At 41.0% G+C, this 18,941-nt stretch overlaps 1 protein-coding gene across 1 annotated transcript in view; it reads left to right on the forward strand.

Moving 5' to 3' along the window:
- NOX3 (NADPH oxidase 3) overlaps window positions 1–16,982 on the forward strand; it is a 55,735-nt gene extending 38,753 nt beyond the window's left edge. The window contains exons 11-13 of the mRNA XM_046006516.1: window positions 2,242–2,388; window positions 6,684–6,808; window positions 16,856–16,982. Of these exons, the coding sequence (XP_045862472.1) occupies window positions 2,242–2,388; window positions 6,684–6,808; window positions 16,856–16,982 (399 nt within the window). The remainder of the gene's footprint in view (window positions 1–2,241; window positions 2,389–6,683; window positions 6,809–16,855) is intronic.
- The last annotated feature ends 1,959 nt before the right edge of the window (window positions 16,983–18,941 follow it).

Here is an 18,941-nt window from a genome sequence, read left to right on the forward strand (position 1 = left end):
AAGGGAGGGCTCAGGTTTTCAAAGAATAATTTAGATTAGGCATGATGCAAAGTGAAAAGCAAGAAGATAGCGGTGATAATCAGCAACATTGGTTATAAGTCAGCCTCCTGGCCTCCAGTCTCCCAGGGACTCTTCCTCCTGATCCTTCCTCAGACCCTGTCGCTCCCCTGCTCAACTCCATGCAGTGCCTTCCCAGCTCACTCAGAGTAGAAGTCAAGATGGCCCCAAACCCCATGTCTGTACCTCCCAGCCTTCCCCTCAGACCTCATCTCTCACTGCCCTCCCCTCCTTCACAACTTCAGCCACAATGGCCCCCTGAGTCTTCCCCCTAGATGTCCCACTCCTTCTGTAAGTCTCCTGCCCCAACCATGATTCCTCTGCTTCCTTTTGTCTTTGCTTAAGTGTTTCCATCCCTTGACCACTTGACTCAGGATTACAACCCTTTCCAGACTGCTCTGTGTTTCTCCATAGTACTTATCACTCTCTGATGTACTCTATGTTTTGCTTATTACCGTCTTCCTTCTCCCTCTACATGCAGCCTCTAGGAGAACAGCAGATTTTTGCCTCTTCTGTTTGCTCTTGAAGTTCCAGAGAGGAGAACAGTCTTGACATAGAGTAAGCACTATGCTTGCTCATAGAGTAAGTGTTTGCTGAGTCAATGAGTGGGTGAACACAATCACTATACTTGTGGGGGCCCATGGAGCCTTCAATGGAAGGAATCATTAGCTCAGATTTATGACTTCGAAGAGAAAGACACTCCTTTTGGGGGTTAACACACTTAGAGATTATAATTTGAGCTGGGCATAGTATTGAAAGTGCCTTCTGAGTCATAGCTGTCCAACAAATATTAGACTCTAATTCTTTTTTTTCCAAATTTTTATTTAAATTCTAGTTAGTTTACATAGAGTGTAATATTGGTTTTGGGAATAGAATTTAGTGATTCATCACTTACTACAACACCAGGTACTCAACACAACCAGGGCCCTCCTTCATGCCCTTCACCTGTTTAGCACATCCACCACTCCCCCACTTCCAGGAAATCTGCTTGTTCTCTGTCGTTAAGAGACTCTTATGGTTTGCTTCCCTCTATTTTCCCCCCTTCTCCTATGTTTATCTGTTTTCTTAAGAGAAAAGGTCTTATTCTCACTTGCTTTTGCTCTTTATGACTGTTAATATTATAAATTCCTATACAAACCTGGAGAAAATAGGCAAGGTGTTTACCTTGAAATATATTCTGTGAATTTTTTCTCCTCATGAACTTGATCTGTTAATTAAATTTCATATATAACTTTCATCATGATTGTGAACTTGCAGGCTGGCTGGTGGAGAGGGGAGGCAGGAGTATTCACCATCTATTGGAGGAGTTATTTCCCATTGGAGGTCAAGGTCAGCCCCCTGGTAAATCTTGTTAAGCAATAGAGAAGTCTCTTTGGGGAAGGGGTGCAGGAAAGAGTAGTGAGCAGAAAGGAATAGGAGTGTGAGAAAAATCAGGAGAATTAATAGATCTTTCTCCTGTGGTTTCTTCTAGATACAATTACCTAAAACTCAAAGCACAAAAACTAAGCCTTTATTTCAGCAAACCCAGACTACTTCTTGTCACATGTCATTTGCTAAACACAGAAAGTTAAAAAAAGATGTTCCTAGACGTAATTTCATTATAGTAGTTGACACACAACCATAACCAACACCCGCCAGCCTTATTGGACACTGATATGTCTGGCTGAGGGAAACTTCTGGCCTGTGTGTCTTGGTTCAGCAATTGCCATAATCTCCACCCTTCAGAAGCCAAAAGTCGTGATGGTGAAGTGGATTAGTGCACAAGCCTTTCAGGTCTCTGGAGAAGAGAGTTCAAATCCCAAGCTTAGGTCATGAGTAAAGATGAAGGGGGTTGGTCTAATGGTTTATCCCCCTTTGGGAGCTGTGAAAGGCACAGCTAGTTATGATTATTAACCTCGTTCAAAAGAAGCACAGCCAGGAATGTGGTGAATTGATCCTCATCCAGTGAAACTGGCAACAGCCCACAGACTCCTGACTCTGAATTCACTCTGGACTTTTTCAAACACAATGTGAAATTTTTCAAAAGAAATCACAGTGTGACTGTTCCCTGGCAGAGAGAAGCATGTCATTTTACAGAAGTGCCCATTTGAGCTCAAATAATTTAATGGAGATAAAGTAGTCTGTGATTATCAGCACATTATGAAAAGAGGGACAAATCCGTTCTCTTGTCTTCTCTCTTGACAGGTGTATTTCTACTGGATTTGCCGGGATCCAAAGGCTTTTGAGTGGTTTGCTGATCTCTTACTCTCACTGGAAACACTTATGAGTGAGCAGGGGAAAGCTCATTTTCTGAGTTATCATATATTTCTTACTGGCTGGGATGAAAATCAGGTATTGATAAAACTCTTAGAATAATCAGTATTATGTAAGTCATCTAATAATGGAGCAAAAAGCAGAGAACAGTGTCAATAATGAGCTATATAGTTATCTGGTGGCATGAAAGAACTGTTTGCATGTTCTTAAAAAGAAAAGAAGAATAAAATAAACCAGGTTAGAAAGAGCTATTCAAATCATAGCAATAAAAAAAATCGACAGTTCACTTGTTGAGGAATAGGAAAGAAGATTGGGAAAGAAATGGTTAATGGAAGGAAGACAATCCTAAGCGTGGAAATCCGAGAAGAATTGGGTCATTTAACGTTGCATTTGTCATTTTAGTAACATCAAGCGAATATTCCCTTCCAGATGTATTGTTTTGTTCGGCTCCTGATTGGTTCTAATTCTACACTTTGAGCTATTCAGAGTTAGCAGAAAAAAATACCCAAGTGTTTACGTTCGACATTTTGTGTTACGAAGTATGTGAGCATCTACAGAAAATAATCATTATGAATACATGAGTTATCTAGAGACTTCTTTCTCTTAAGACATTCTTGAAAGTGTGTGCACATATGTTCATTCACCCAAGATCAAGAGGATCGTCTGTTGTGGCACATGTTCTGCACCATATTGTATCAGTGAAATAGTAAGGTTGCGTTTACCAAAAATAATGTATATCAAAATATTGCACTAGGGTAGAATTTCAGGGTTGACAATATTGAATGATAACGATAACTACCAAGTTTTAAATCTTATTTAACTCCTGGGGCGCCTGGGTGGCTCAGTGGGTTAAAGTCTCTGCCTTCGCCTCAGGTCATGAGTCCTGGGATTGAGCCCCGCATCAGGCTCTCTGCTCAGCGGGGAGCTTGCTTCCTCCTCTCTCTCTCTCTCTTTGCCTGCCTCTCTGCCTACTTGTGATCTCTGTCTGTCAAATAAATAAATAAAATCTTTTAAAAAAATAAATAAATCTTATTTAACTCCTCAAATATGGAAACGAACAATGAAGTGATCACTAGATTTATGAAATGTACGTCGATCCTGTTGATATTTACTTAAGGAAAGTATGTCTGAGCCAAGATTTGCATTAATCACTAAATTCACAAATGAAAGTGTTCCTGAGCATGGTTACTCCTGCTCTCTCCCTGCCTCTCATAAACACACACACACATAGGCCTGTGGGACATAGCTGAAATTTGACTCAGTACCTTTGGGTAAGACTTAGCTTAAAATTCAGTAGCTAAATGAATTTTTAGGGTCTTATTTGCCATTGGTCTTAAATATGTATTCCTTTGGGATAATTTCCTTTGGGAAATACAGATTCCTTGGGAAAGAGGCTTAAAACATCTTAATGAATTAAATAGTGCTAAGTATGTTTTCCAAACAAACATTTCCCTTATTCAAACAGGATTTTTGACTAATGATCCATTGGATGAAGTGCAAATACAGCCTTTGTTTGTTTTTTTGTTTGTTTGTTTTGGGTTTTTTTTGGGGGGGGGGTTGCCTTCAAGTACTGTGCTTGCTCTTCCTTGTGCCCATCTCTGAACTCCCAGTCATTTGGGAGTTTTGAGACCTGAGGCCTTGTTTGATTTCATGACAATACAACTCTGCCCCATCATATCTCTGCCCCTTCACAAAGTATGTTTTAAGATAGACTTCTTTACTGAATAGAAATAAATTAAAATAGACGTGTTCTTAAATTTTTGTCGTGACACGTTGAAACTCTTTAGATGCTCAAATTCCAGGAAAAAATAATTGGTGCGTTCTGTCAGCAAGGAATCAAAAGTCTGTTTTAGAAATAGCCAATTGTTAAACTGAATTCAATAATCTCGACGTGGCAGAATGACAAGAACAGAAGGGACAGATGGAAAAGGTATTATGAAGGGCAAATCAACAGGGTTTGGAGATTAATTGAACACTGGGCTGAGAAATATGGAACGAATATAATTCCAAATGTTTGAATATCACTGATGGGTAGTTCGACAGTACCACTAACATAAGTAGAAAAGGGCCCTTTTTTTCTGTTAAATAATGCCCAAACTTCTCCTCAGGGACTTTAAGGCCCTTCCTGACTGACCGCAACCAACTCATTTGGTTGTGTTCCCTCATGCCCCTCTCGTTCAAGGGCCACCAGACAAGCCTTGTGTTTGCATCCCTCCATGTCTTCCCTCTCTGTTCCCTCTCCCTGACAACCACTTAACATCCTCTGTCCTCCCCACTGTCTAGACAGGGATGGTTCTTCGAAGACCTGGCCATCCCCAATTCCCTTAATCAAAAGTACTTGGGGCTTCTGTGGGGTAATTTGTCTCATTCTCCAAGAGCACTTTCTTTCCCTTTCTAGTCAAGAAGGATTCTGGTCTGACTTATGTCATTGACATCGTGCACATGGGCTTCCTCTCCCTCTGATGACCAGTTCCTCACAAAGCAGAGGCCTTCTCTCTTTCTTTTTGTACTGCTCACCTATAGTACCCTGCCTGCATTTAGGAATTGCTCAATAGTTGTACGTGGAAGGAAGTTGAATCACACGTTACTTGAAGATTCATTTGAACTATGAGGATCAATTTGAAGAAACAGAAAAAAAATATGTAAAAATATGCTCGGGGAGTTCAAGACCCAGGATTCTACTCGGGCAGGAAGATGAGGGCAGGGGGAGAAAGTTGGTAGTCATCTTTGTAGGTGATGCTCATTGGAACCATGAAAATGGGGACTAATAGCCCAAAAGGGACTAGAGACTGGGAAAGCAGCTGCATTGTGAGACAGGAGAAGATCATAGGAAAACAAATCTGACATTTCATCCTTGAATGAGGAGTCAGAGAAAGAAGTAGAAGAAACAGGATTTTATAATGCATCAAAAATTAGGGAGAAGCAATGTTCAGCCATGTGATTGGTGGAGAAACCAAGGAGAATAGGCCTGAGCGGTCATTAGGTTTGGTACTTAGTCAAAAGTAAATTGGCTGCCTCTGCCTTCTTCTTTGCCCACAGCTGAAACCAGCAGACTGTATGGCACCAGTCAATCCTACTGTTAAGCAAGAGGCGTTGTGGGGTTGCAAAAGGGCTGCTCTAATCTGGAGGCTGACACAACGCTGACCTTGACTTCCAGTTCTGATAACAGCTTCTACCACTTTTCAAGGCTCAATCCTCAACTACCACCTCACTTCCTATTCCTGAGCTCTTGTTTCCTACTTCATGCTTCCTTCTCTGTCTTGATAAACCTGCCCAAGAAGAGGATCCTGCCATCCTCTTACTGTTGCTCCCTGTCCTGGAATCCCCTACTCCCAAACTCCATTCCAGTAGGATCCTGACACCTGGGATCAGGCCTGCCTGCTGGCAACTTCCTGCAGCCCAGGCTTCTGCAACTCCACCACTCTCCACCATCACCGACTGGTCTGTTGGGATCTCACCTGGGGTAACGGTTGGCCCAGCAGGGTTATTAGCCAAACTGCTCAGGAGCAGGATGAGTCAGAGGACATGAGCAAAGGGAGCACCAAAGAACGTGAAACACATGAACACAAGAGCTGTGTGGGTGTCAAGGAGATGAACACAGAAGACACAAATCCCAGGAGGTAAGAAGGAAAGTAGCTACCAGGATTCAGCAACTTGAAATATCATCAGTAGGCAGTACTATGCCCCAGGTTCTTATTTATTGGCCACTACTTACCTGATGCCTGTGCACTCTTATATAATTTGATGGCAAATGGTTGGTCATGAAGCTCCAACCTTGCCCCTCTCTTTGCTTGGCCACCAGAGTCTGTCCACCAGACTCCACCTCCTCCCAACGTTAGAACCTGGACAGTACACTTCAAATTGTTTCGGCCCACTAGGCAGAACTGATTATAAGACCCAGCTGCTTCCTGAACATTTCCTATCATTCTAATCTGTCAGTGCCCTTCTCAAATCGCTAAGGTTTAATAGTAAGTGAATGGGGACAGAGGCAGAGATTAATTTCTAAGACGTTTGGCAGAAGAAAAGGTAGTAGCTTAATGCTTGCTTTCCCTTAACCATACTTAGGGTACTATGTTCATCCTTGTCAAGAAAATTCCTCCCAGGTTCACGTTATTGTACCTTACCCAGGCATACATCAAACCCTTTGTTTCAGTAGTGCCCAAGGTGGAATACAAAGATGAATGAGATGGGATGTCTATCCCAAAATGCAAAATCAGTGATTTCTGATACTGATGATAACCATCTCTAGCCTCATGAAGAAATTTTTTTGAGTATTCAATCTACAAATGAACATAAGTACTTGATCTTTTATGGAGAAGGAGTTTCCTGGTGTTTTTTTCTAAATATCACCTGATGTCACAATTTTATTTTAGGCTGTTCACATTGCTTTACACTGGGATGAAAGTACCGATGTGATCACGGGATTAAAGCAGAAAACGTTCTATGGAAGACCTAACTGGAACAACGAGTTCCGACAGATGGCCTATGCTCATCCCGGGTAAGGCACTCTCTTCCCTCTGCCTGTGAGAGCCTCCCTGGAGGTTGGTGCTGAGGTGGAAAAGTCTAGGGCATGAGTTCCTCAGTTTGTAGTAGGCGGCACCTTGTTCAGGGAGAAAATATCAACCTTAGAAAGGGTGGTCATGGGGTTTTCCAAAAACCACAGACCTCTGCTTGACTGGATTTCAACATCTGACAATGAGCAGTTGTGCTAAAATGTTTCACACTTAAATTCAATCGAAGATGGTATCTCCTTTTTTATTTTTTTTAAGATGGTATTTCTTAAACTACCTAGGTCTTGAAGAAATGTTCAGTGAATACAGTTGAGCACAACTTATCCGGTGGAGAATTCACTTATGTCCAACTGTAAATTGTATCTAGCCTGTTCAGCAAAGCACAAGAAAAGTGCTGTAAGACCAAGCAGAGACTTAATGTGGTGGTTAAAGACCCAGGATCTGGAGCCCGAGTGCCTGGGTGTAAATCCTGGTTCTACCATAACTACCTGCTTGCTTTGGACAGGTTATGTTCCCTGCCACTGACTTAGTCTCTTTCTCTGTAAACTGCATTTTAAATAACAGTGCTCCCCTCCCAGGCTTCTGTGAGGATGAACTGTGTGAATACATGGAAAGTGCTTAAAACAGTGTTTTGAATCCGTAAAGGTTAGCTGCTGTCATTATTATTATTATTATTATATCACTTGTTATTATATCATTATCATGATACAATAAACTTTGATGCAGAGGAGGAAGAGCATTTGCTCTGGGACCACAAGACAGGAGTGAAGGCTGTGCTTTCTAATTCTAGAAGTTACTGGCTATGTGACCCAGACAGGGTAGCTTGTTTGAGATTTGGGGCCCTGTTTTAAAACATGAATGATACCTTGTGGCCACAGTGTTGATTTCATAATTCAAAAAATACATAACTTGGTCAAGTGCAAAGCACTAATGCCAATATTTATCACTATTATTCTATGTCTCCTAACTCTGCCTCTGTTTTGATTCCCATCATCTATGGCTCTTAAAAGTCGATAGGTCCTAATACTGTCCTTACTTAAAGAATAGTTTCCATATTTGAGGAAAGACCAAGGAAATGAGGAAGTATGCCACATAGATAACTGGAAAGAGCAGAAGGACAGCATGTGCCAAGATCCTGAGGCAGCAGACACTGTTCCTTGCATGCCAGGAGGCCAGTGAGGTTGGAACAGAGTGGGTAAGAGGAAGAGTGGCAGAAGACATATAGGAGAGATAACTTAGGGGACTGTTACAGACCATTCTAAGGCTTTTGATTTTATTCTAAGAGAGGAATCCACTCAAACTCAAAGGTCTAAGCATAAAGGTGACATGACCTGTCTTATATTTAATAAGATTACCTCTGGCTGTCATGAGAGAATAAATTAAAAGTGCCCTAGGACAGAAATGGAGAGGCCCAGAAGAGGTGAACCGTGTTGTGGCTTGGATCAGGAGCAGCGCAGGTGCTGAGAGGCAGCTGGATGCCAGTGTTTTGTGAAGGTAGAGCTGACATGGCTTGTTGCTGGATTAGATGGGAGACTGGCATGACCCAAGCTAGAATGGACTTATGCTTACTAATTTGGAGATGACTAAGAGGAGCAGATTTGCAGGCACAGGATATCTAGAATTCGGTTTTTTGACATGTTTATTGTGATGCCTATTATACATTCAAGCAGAGGCGTCAAGCAATTGGGTAAATGTGAGTCAGGAGTCAGAGGAGTTCAGGCTGGAGATGCACACCTGGGAGGTGGTAGATGTGAGCTGTATTAGAATGAGGAAACTGGACGAGATAGGCAAAGAAGCCAATTCAGATGGACAGAAGTTCAAAGGACCACCCTATCTGGAGGAGAGGACAACATACTCTCTGTTCCCAGGTCACAGAGTTTAATATAAATTACTTGTAGCTATCAGATTAATCATGTCATTTACATCTTTTCTTCTGACTTTTCTGTCTTTTCTTCTGCCCAACTTAAATCAGTACTGAACCATTACAAGTAAATTAAAATCTACTAGGGTCTTTCTAATTCCCTGTTCCCATCGCTCCCAGAAGTTCTGGTGCTGCTGCTTTGTGGACCCTCATCAGGGTTCTTGCACCCTGAAACCTTCCATCATTCCCTCGCATGCTTTTTGCCCTATGGGATACTCTTCTGGTAAATACTAATCATCTTTTGATCAGTTTGGTTGCCTTTTTCCTCCATTTGTCTAATACTCTTTTTGTGCTATAACTATTCCATTTTCTTTTTTATTAATCGTCACTAAATTTTTGAGACCTCCCTAGACCAGCTGTTCGAAGGAGGTATGGTGAGAGGGACATGTGGAAGGAGTGGACAAGTCCAAGCTTTATAACCTGTGCAGTTCCAGCCCTGTGAGACCCTCAGCCAACCCTGTATGCCCTGTGCTGTGGCAGCCTGCCTGAGAACCCCCAGGCCCAAACCGAGAGCACTCACTGCAGAGGCTCTGGATTCCTGAGCACACCATGCCTGCATCAGCTCAGGAATGAATCTGCTGGAAGCAGTGGAGACCTTCTCTTGACCTTGAATTGTCCTGAGAGTAAAGAATTTCCAGTGAGAGAGGCCACGAAAAGCTTAACCTTTAACTTCAGGGATAAGGGAGGGAGGGAGTGGACCAACTGTGCCGTTACTTCTATCCCCGGGCTCAGCTCAGGCTCGGATGACCTATGAGAGCTGGACCAGCCCATGGCAAGTGGCCTTGGGACTCTCCAAGAGCACCATTTCTGAAACCCACTGACTCCACTTTGTTTCTTGCCTTGTTTCTTACTGATTCTTGGCCTAGAATCCAATTCCAGTGTCCCATCTTCTCCCTAAATGTGGTGCTTTGAACCCATCCAACTACCAGAGCCTCAGAATCTGGTTCCCTTGTGTTGCCTGTTCAACATCCAGTCCCGACTTCTAGAGCCCTAGCCTTCTCTGAACTCTGAAGTCACCAATCTTCATCTCCTACGCATGGGGTACTTATCCAGGGGCAAAGGCTGGATCATTTTATTGGTGAGTTCCTTAAAAAGATGGTGGGTGGAGAACTAACAAAATGTTACAAGCTCATATGTTACAACCATGATTAGGATTTTCTTTGTTTGTATGTTCTTCTTTTGGGGAAAAAAAAAGCTACTCATCTGATTAATATTTTCACACTTGTTTTCAGTTATAGCATGAATGTTCTCACTTGCAGGCTTTTGACAGGGACACATACATCTTTACTTTGAGTTCCTATAGGTAAGACCATTCTTTGTTAAGAATTGCACCTTATTAATGAATCACATTATATTTGTTTATTTCTGTTATACGTGAAGTTTGTGGCCCTGTGGGGAAGGTCTTTTAAGCCAAACCACTTAATGATCTTTTCCTCGGAAAGCTGTGAACCAGAAACAGCACCAGGAGACCAAGAGCAGAGCTGAGTTTGCATTAACATTGCCGGAGCCATTGTTTTGGGTAGTGGCTTGGAAGTGTGTGTCTAAGCATGCCCAGAATGAGGAGTAGGAAACGGTTTGAAGGCAGGAAAACCACAGAGCTGTCACTTTTCTCGTTGCCCTGGTGAAGAGTGTTCTCATTCCTGTTCAGAAGCTGTAATCAAAATTTAGTATGTAAATGGTACTTAAAACCCAATTGAGCTTTTCAGCACATTAACTATGTAAACTCTTCCTGATGGATGACTTCATCTCCCCCAGAGTTAAAGACACCCCCTAAGGTTGTCAACAAATCAAGCCTCTACAGCATGCTTCCTAACCCTTAAATTTTAAAAATAGCTCATTTGTAACAGCCTTAGACACTGGAACATAACTTATTATATAGCTCAACTATCAATGTAATTAATATAAGATACATGTATGCAAAGATCAATGATCATTTCTTCCCTGGAATGCCCAATTTTTGGTAAGACAAGTCACCAGGAGAGCTTAGCACCTCCCCTTCCAAAAGACTTTTAAAATGACCTCCTTAAAATAATTTTGTTTTCTGCTGTGTAAAAGAAGATTTATGTTTAATGAAGCTTTTAATGAAGAAATCTCAGAAAGAGAATGCCAATAAAATCTAATCTTTAAACAAGAAAATCTAATTTTGAGAAGTATTTCAATATCCTGGCCTTTGTCCAGATACAAATGAAACACACAATCCAATTATTGTTCCGCACAAAGGACAAAGTAACATTAATTTTCCTCAAGATGGTTATTAAAGAGATAAACAGTATGTTTTTCCTTAATTATGTCAAGGATATGTTTGTTCCCAAGCCTACTTGGCTATTCTTACAAGACAGGTCTTTCCTGTCATTAGCTCATATCTTTTGGCAAAGATGGGTCAGAAAGAATTGGTGGATTTGTTAGTGGTCTCAGAAAAGGTTCTTTGTTCTTGAGGGCCTTTGAAGTATGCTCTCAACCATTTCTATTCATCAGCACGAAGCCAAGGATTCTTAGGGCTTACTCTTTTAAAAACATTTACCTGTTCACTCAAAGCTGGAGTTTGTTCTTGTTCTAAGAAGAAGGAGTTAAAAGAATAAAGGGAAGAGGGACAAAATATTTTTTTTTTACAGAACATGAAAAATAGCACCAAAAATAAAGCTCGAAGGGAAGCAGATCAAAGAGAATAGTGCAAGCTCCAAAGGAACCAGAAAATTGCAAAAATAACAGTAATAGAGAAACAAATTGATGGGCATCAAAATGAATACAAATAAGAAAGGGGAGGAAAAAATTAAAAAGAGATCAAAGACTGAAAGTAGAAAAATGGGAAAGGGTACTCAATTGTTTTTATTTTGCAATTAATTTTTGTAATTTATCAGCTATATTACAAAACACAAGTCTAGTTTTAAAAGAAGATCACTGAGTAGTGAGTGAATATATAGAAAGTAAGCCTTTGATTGGCCCCAAATCACAGGCATGTGACATTGGCTGTACGTTGCTTATGTTGGACGAGCCCAGAAAAGTACTTCAAACACAAAACAATGAAAACCATTCTCCCAACTAAAATACGGTAGGTTAATTACAGGCACTGACAGTCATGTCTTCCTAATCTATAGAAGTGTGTGTCTTTCCCAAAAATGGAAGCTGTATTTCATTTTTTGTAAAGAGTCTCAACCTGTTAGCAAGCTTTCACAAGATAATCAGAAAATCGGGGATCATTTCCAAGAAGGTACACAGAATGAAAAAATGTGTACCTTTGTAACATCGAGCTACTCTTTGGATGGACACACATCATGCATATACTCAACCAACTGGATCTGTAGATCGGTTATTCTTAATTAATTGAGTAAAATGATTTTCCATAGGACTTCGGTCTTTGATCTTATGTTTCACCACGTATTTATAATTTGCTGCTCTTGACTTATCTGCTAATAACTTCCTTATGCTGTGTAGATCTAAAACTTTATGTAATTAATGACCATAAAAACTTTGAAGAGTTGGCCATTTCTTCACAATTTGGGTAGAAGTGTTTCTCTTATCTCGAAAGAACAACTAAAGACTTCAGAAGAGTACCACCATTTGTTAGAACTGTTTAATCCAACCCAACGATGAAGAAAGGTGCCGACTTACCATATGATTGGGAAATTCTATTCCATATTGCAGGAATGTATTTTAGACCACACATTGTTTTCAGAAATGTAAAAATACCTTTATACTAAATCGAGTAAATGTGTCCATCTGGAACCACATTTGCTTGTGTGCACACTCTCCAATTCTCATTTGTACATGCATATGTGCAAATGTTTTTAAATGATATTTTTGACAAATTCACATTCTGATGATAGCATACAGGGCCTCTCTCTAATAGGATAGTCTTAACATTCATTATAAGACTGAAGTGTTCAGAATACCAAAAGAGACAGACCTAAGTGGAAACCCCACACATGATAAATTATAACTTTAGGAGAAAAATAAAGCCACCATTAAGTTATGACGGAGATATTGTCAGCATATTTCAATAGTGCCTTTCCACCAGAGGACATCCAGCTCTCCATTTAGAGTCAGGTGAAGATTCAGTGAGAATTACTGGCTTTATTCTAATTGTCGGAGGTTGGGTGAGCACAAGTGGATTTGTCTTTATTTTGCTGTGTCTTTGATGGTTTTACCTAGAAAATTATTAGATATGGCAACTGTATTAGCATATTTCTGGATGAAGAAATATGTTTTACCAGAAAGAGGATGGAGAAAAGATGGGCAGAAAAATGGCCCTACCGTTCCCTGGCATCCAATGCTGCAATTCACCTACTTCTCTTTCTCTCTTGTTTCATTTTCTGTTGGACCATGACCATCCTCAAAGGCGGGAACTTTGTCTGTGCCCCATGGAGCTAAGCACCATGGCCAGCATCAGCAAGTGAAGGGACCACGAGACGGATATGGAAGCTGGGACCAGATTCCTAATTCTTCCCAAAGAAAATGGAGTTGGTGGGAATAGCAAGTTAATTCTCAGTGGTGAGCAAGCACTGTTAGGAACGTTTGTAGCTCCTAATGAACCACTGAGTAATTAGGATGCAGAGAAAAGTCACAGAGCAGGCTGCTACAAATCAGCCTGCTGATTTAAAAAAAAAAAAAAAAAAGCTGGCCAACGCAATTATCATCTGTGGTTGTGAGAAGAAGGTGTTGTACAAAATATAATTGTACAATGAATCATTTGGAGGAATTTCTAATGAAAAACATTCGCTAGGAAAGATTAACTGGAAGTTGTGTCTACTGTCTGATACCAAGTTCACAGCCCTCCTTGTCTTCTTTCTAAGCCTCCATAAATCCATGGGAAGCTTCTCTTTATCGATTTTATTTGCAGAATGCACTCAGGGTATAAAGTAATTTGATTTTTTTTAAATGGGGTTTAGGGTCTGCCCCTACAGGGTTATAACTTACCAAGCATAAAAGCCAACACATAAAAACAAACGTACAATTTAAAGAGAGAAGGGCTCAAGGCAGCAGAACCTGGGAATCCAGGAAGATGGTGGAATTACTCTCGGGCACACCCCCTCTCCCATATATCTGCTGAGCAGAAATCTCCTGGTGGGTGACATTTTGGATGCCTTTCATGCATAGCATCGCTGAACTGTTTTGAAAAAAATGCATCAACCCCATAGAAAAGAGGACAATAGTTATTTAGCAAATAAGTAGGGGAACAAGAGGATTCTCTCTATTGTTTATAAGAGTTAAAAATAATACTGTTAATGTTAGAACCATCTTTGCAGTTCACGTAAAATTTGTCCTTTTCTCATCAAAGTCAGCAGCCCAGACTGATCGATGCCGTTAATGTTGTCCTGGATCCAAGTCCTCGTTCATGTGCAAGCTCTGCAGCTTGTAGGCTGTAAACTGGAGAATAATGCCTTGTGTTTTTATACTTCTTTTACAGGGAATCTTTTTTTTTAAATTCTAAGCAATCGTGGGTAATTAAACTTTATAGAAGAATTTTTTTCTCTACCAACCCCATTAGGGTTCTGTTGCACTTGTCCATTGCCTCATAAAAAGAAAAAAAAAATGCTGCCACATCTGTGCCTTACCACTTTGTGCAGAATCTCGGCTCTGTGAGTCACACAGTATGCATTCGTTACAAGAAATCTCCACACTCGAAACCACAACTGCCGAGGAGGGCAAGCAAGGCAAGCGATTGGCTGCCCTGTGCAGGGACAGGAAGGCACAGAGTGCTAGGGAAGGTAGAAAATGAATGGCCTTTGTGAGACTTTTTGGTGCCCGCATAATCGTGACAGTTACATGAATACAGCAAAGTGTGTACTTCGTTGTGCAGCGGAATAGCCACAACTTCAAAAGAGGCAGGGTTGCTGTGAACGGCTGGGAACACCAGTGGTTCACCTGGCCGCTAGCAGTCAGAACCCTTTGAAATGGAGTCTTAAAGGCAGAGCATCAAAAGGTATCCTCAGGACCTGCAAACAGTCACTATGACTGCAAACGAAAGGGCAACTCTAGCCTGTTGGGAATGGGCCAGTGGGCTATCTCTTTGGTGACACCTACGCGAATGGAAAAATAACACCACCCATAAGGGCATCTTTGAACACGGATGCAGGGATACCTCTGGGCCTCAGACACAAAGCCAAGCTGCCGCTCTTCTCTGGGAAGGGTTTTGCCTGACCCATCTATCATTCAAAATGTTTCACTTCAGAATTCCAACAACCCAGTGCTGGGATGCTGGTCCCGGGGAGACTGTTATCATTGTTGTGTTAAGAGCCCACGTCACAGCCTCTGCTCAGCTCTGTGGAGCAGACAGACATCCCGTGGGTCAGCATGTGGGCTGCTACTGAGGCTCACCGTGCACCAAGCACTGGATGGGGGCTGTACCCGCAATGTCCTGGCTAATCCTATCAGAGCTTCTAGGAGCCCTATAATGCACCCCATCATAGACAAGGAAGTGGGGGGCTTTGAGGAGATAATAAACGTACCCAAAACTCCTCAGCAACAGAGTGGTGGAACCCACCACATTCTTAATCAGCACCTTCTGTTTCTATAAACACCTTAAAGTTGCTTCATTAAATCATAAACTCGTATTTTTTCGTGAAAAATACTTTCTAAAAAAGTACTTTCTCAAATTTTGCCATGCGAATAATATCTTCCAAAATAGTACTTATATATTTTAAACCTATTGTCATTTACAAATGAGTCCACTTGATAAGTTCCTTTGAAGCTAGAGTTTGAAATGTAATTGAACCATCAATTTTTACCATGGTTATTATGGGCCTGGAACACATAATTAAAATGTGGATTGGATACATGGCAGAGAACCATGTTAACATATAAGCTAAGAAGAACGAGGCCATAGAAGAATTTCCCAACTACAGTCAGCTATCAGGGAGCAGAGATGCTGGATGGGCCAGTCCTAGAGTCCCAGGAATTTTCCCAAGACAGTGTTTCTCAAAGTATGGCTCATAGCACCATGTGCTTCAGTATCGTCTGGGGGCCTTGCTAACAAATGCAGTCCTTGGATTCAAGCCTGCGAATCTAGGTTTTAACAATCTGCCTAGGTGATTTTATGCACAACGAAGTAGGAGAGCTTGTGCTCTAGACTAGACTAACTAACTCAACTTGTGGCAGAGATTGGAAAAATGCTATAGGAACAGAACATCGCAAGACAAGAGAAGTATGGTCCGTAAGTCCCTATAGAGACTGGCTGCTCCAGACTTCCAGAGACAACCTGCATCCTTGTACCAGTGTCTTGTGCACATACAAGAGCTAGCAGCTGGGGTCCCAGGGGATCTGAGCCGCCGGGGAACAGTCACTATATGCAACAAGACCTCTTCCACACAATTTTCTGAAACCCCCTGACTAGAGAAGACAGCTTTTGGGTGACTCCATTTTCAGTGATGTCTTTCTCTTTCCAATTCTTCTTTTTGGCCTTCTTTGAAAACCAAAGGTATTCCAACAGAAAAAATAAAGCTGCTATCACTTTAGTATAAATTTTATTATCTGTAAAAAGGCAGGGCTTAACAAGATATTAATAATAACTCTTTTTAAACCTCGTTGAGTGCATTATCTCATTTTGCTCCAATAAAACATATAATGTAGTCATGAGTCTCTTGTTGCACATGCGGAGATTGAGATCCGCCCCAAGATCGTGCAGATAATAATCAACGGAACCATTTATTCTTTCCTTCAAAAAATGTGGTTTTTTTGTTGGTTTTTGTTTTGTTTTGTTTTGTTTTTTTGCTGTGTGCCAAGCCCTATTCCAGGGCCTGGAATAGTGATGAGTAAAGCAGAGCAGTGACATTCTAGTCACCAACCCAGGAGGACATGAATCAGGGTCACTGGACCAGAAATCCAAGTGCTATGACCTCTGTCATTGAAACTCCCTCCCCAGTCATCACAATCCTGTCACCCCTGATCTCCTGGGCTCCACCCACCTGTGTGTTTTAGGATCTAACAAAATTCTGGGAGCCTGTGTGGGAGCATGACAGTGAGAGTAGGAGAAAGAATCTAAGGACAAGGAAGTGAGTAGAGAAAAATAAGTCAAGTCACAACTCCAACCACCTCACTAATTTTATGACTCTGTCTTGGTTTCTGGCTAGCCTTGCTCCTGCGTAACACATTCTTTCCTTGTCTTATCCTTCTGCAGCAGCAGCATCGGCGTGTTCTTCTGTGGACCCAAAGCTCTCTCAAAGGTGCTTCAAAGGATGTGCTGCTTATACTCCTCAGCTGACCCCATGGGGGTCCATTTTTACTACAACAAAGAAAGCTTCTAAACCTTGGAGAAAAAATCCCATGTGTTATGTAAGTGGCTACAATCATGTAGGTCAGCAGTCAGGAAACGTTTCCTGTAAAGGGCCACAGAATAATTTTTTTCGGTTCCATGGGCCATATGATCTCAGTCACAACTATTCTACTGTTTTAATGCATCGAAGTAGCCACAAACAATAAATACGTCAAGGTATGGGCATGGCTGTGTGCCAATAAAACTTTATTTATGGACATTGAAATCATACTTCATGTAATTTTGTCATGGAACACTCTTTTGATTTGTTCCTAATGATTTAAAAATGTACAAGTCATTCTTAGCTCATGGGCTATCCAAAAATCAGATGGTGGCCCAGATTTGGCCTGCAGGAAGTACTTTGCTGACCCCTGATAGACGCCATTTTTCTCAAACTTGTTTTCGTGCTCAACATTGCATCCAACATGGAGACTGATATGGCTGCCTGGCTCAGAGTCTCCTTTAGAAGTCATTTCAAATTTCATCACCCTCGTGGCAGAGACATCGGCTTCCTAGCCAAACCTGATCTTTTCTGCTTAAACTTAAGCTCCTTTGTTCTTTCTTTTCATCCTCTATAGACCTGAGAAATCACCAATGGGGGTTATCTTTCACAAAAATCCTTTATATCTTGAAAGTGATAAAATCATCTCTTACCTCTCTCTTTTCTAGTCCAAACAATGCTAGATTCTTAACCTTTCAGCCTAGGGTATATATTCTAGCCCTTCAATCATTCTTGTTGCTCTTCTTCAAATCCATTTCCATTTCTTCACATCCTTTTAAAATGTGTGGACTAAAATGAGACATAATGGGGCGCCTGGGTAGCTCAGTGTGTTAAGCCTCTGTCTTCGGCTCAGGTCATGATCTCAGGGTCCTGGGATCAAGCCCCACATTGGGCTCTCTGCTCAGTGGGGAGCCTTCTTCCCCCTCTCTCTGCCTGCCTCTCTGCTTGCCTCTCTTCCTACTTGTGATCTCGCTCTCTGTCAAATAAATAAATAATAATATTTTTAAAAATAAAATAAGACATAACATTCTCATAGATGCATGGCTAGTATTGGGGAGAAAAGTGATTTTTTAGATATTGTGTGCCATGTTTTTCAATACAGCTAAACTCTGTATTTGCCTCTCTTTCTTTCCTTCCTTCCACATTTTTTTCTTACTCTTTTTTAATGCATACTTCTTATTACTACCACATTTTATTTTCTGTTTCTTTTTTTTAGTAAGCTCCACACCCATTGTGAGACTTGAACTCACAACCCAAGATCAAGAGTCACATGCTCTACCAACTGAGCCAGCCAGGGGGCCCTACAATCACATTTTGATCTATGATCATCTTGACACTTATACCCCAACTCAGCTTGTGCCCCACAAATACAATGGGAATTTTTTTTTAATTTTATACTCCAGTTGACCCCTTTTTTTTTTTTTTTTTTTACCATCAGCTACTCGATCCCCAGAATGTTCCTAAGGTATTTCCTACATCTTACAGTTTTCTCAAATAGTATTGATTAATCTTTTAGAATTCTTCTTTCTATTATTTCAAGATTGTTCTGACGTTTAGCCCCAGATAATAATACTAGTATTTAGCTTCATAATATTCATAGATTTAATGATATCTCAAATCTTTTGTTTAGGTCTTCAACCAAATTATTGAATCCAAAGAGCTCCACCATGAATTCTTGCAACTGCCTGTTAAAATGAGCTCCCAGTCGGGAACAAGTTGATGAAAACTAGCCATTGAGAATCGTACACAACATCATACTCCCTTAGCTGATAACTTACATGACATGTGCAACAGAACAAAAACATTTCTTGAAGTTAAAATAGATTATGTTTTACAAATGCTTCTTATCTTTGTAGACCATAATTATGCCATGAAAGAGAATTAAATTGGTCTGACATGATGTGTTTTTACAAAGTCAGGCAGCCACTTAAGCTCTTTCGGAGATTTCTG

Source organism: Meles meles, chromosome 5 (assembly GCF_922984935.1).
Source record: "Meles meles chromosome 5, mMelMel3.1 paternal haplotype, whole genome shotgun sequence".
NCBI classification, from domain to species: domain Eukaryota; kingdom Metazoa; phylum Chordata; class Mammalia; order Carnivora; family Mustelidae; genus Meles; species Meles meles.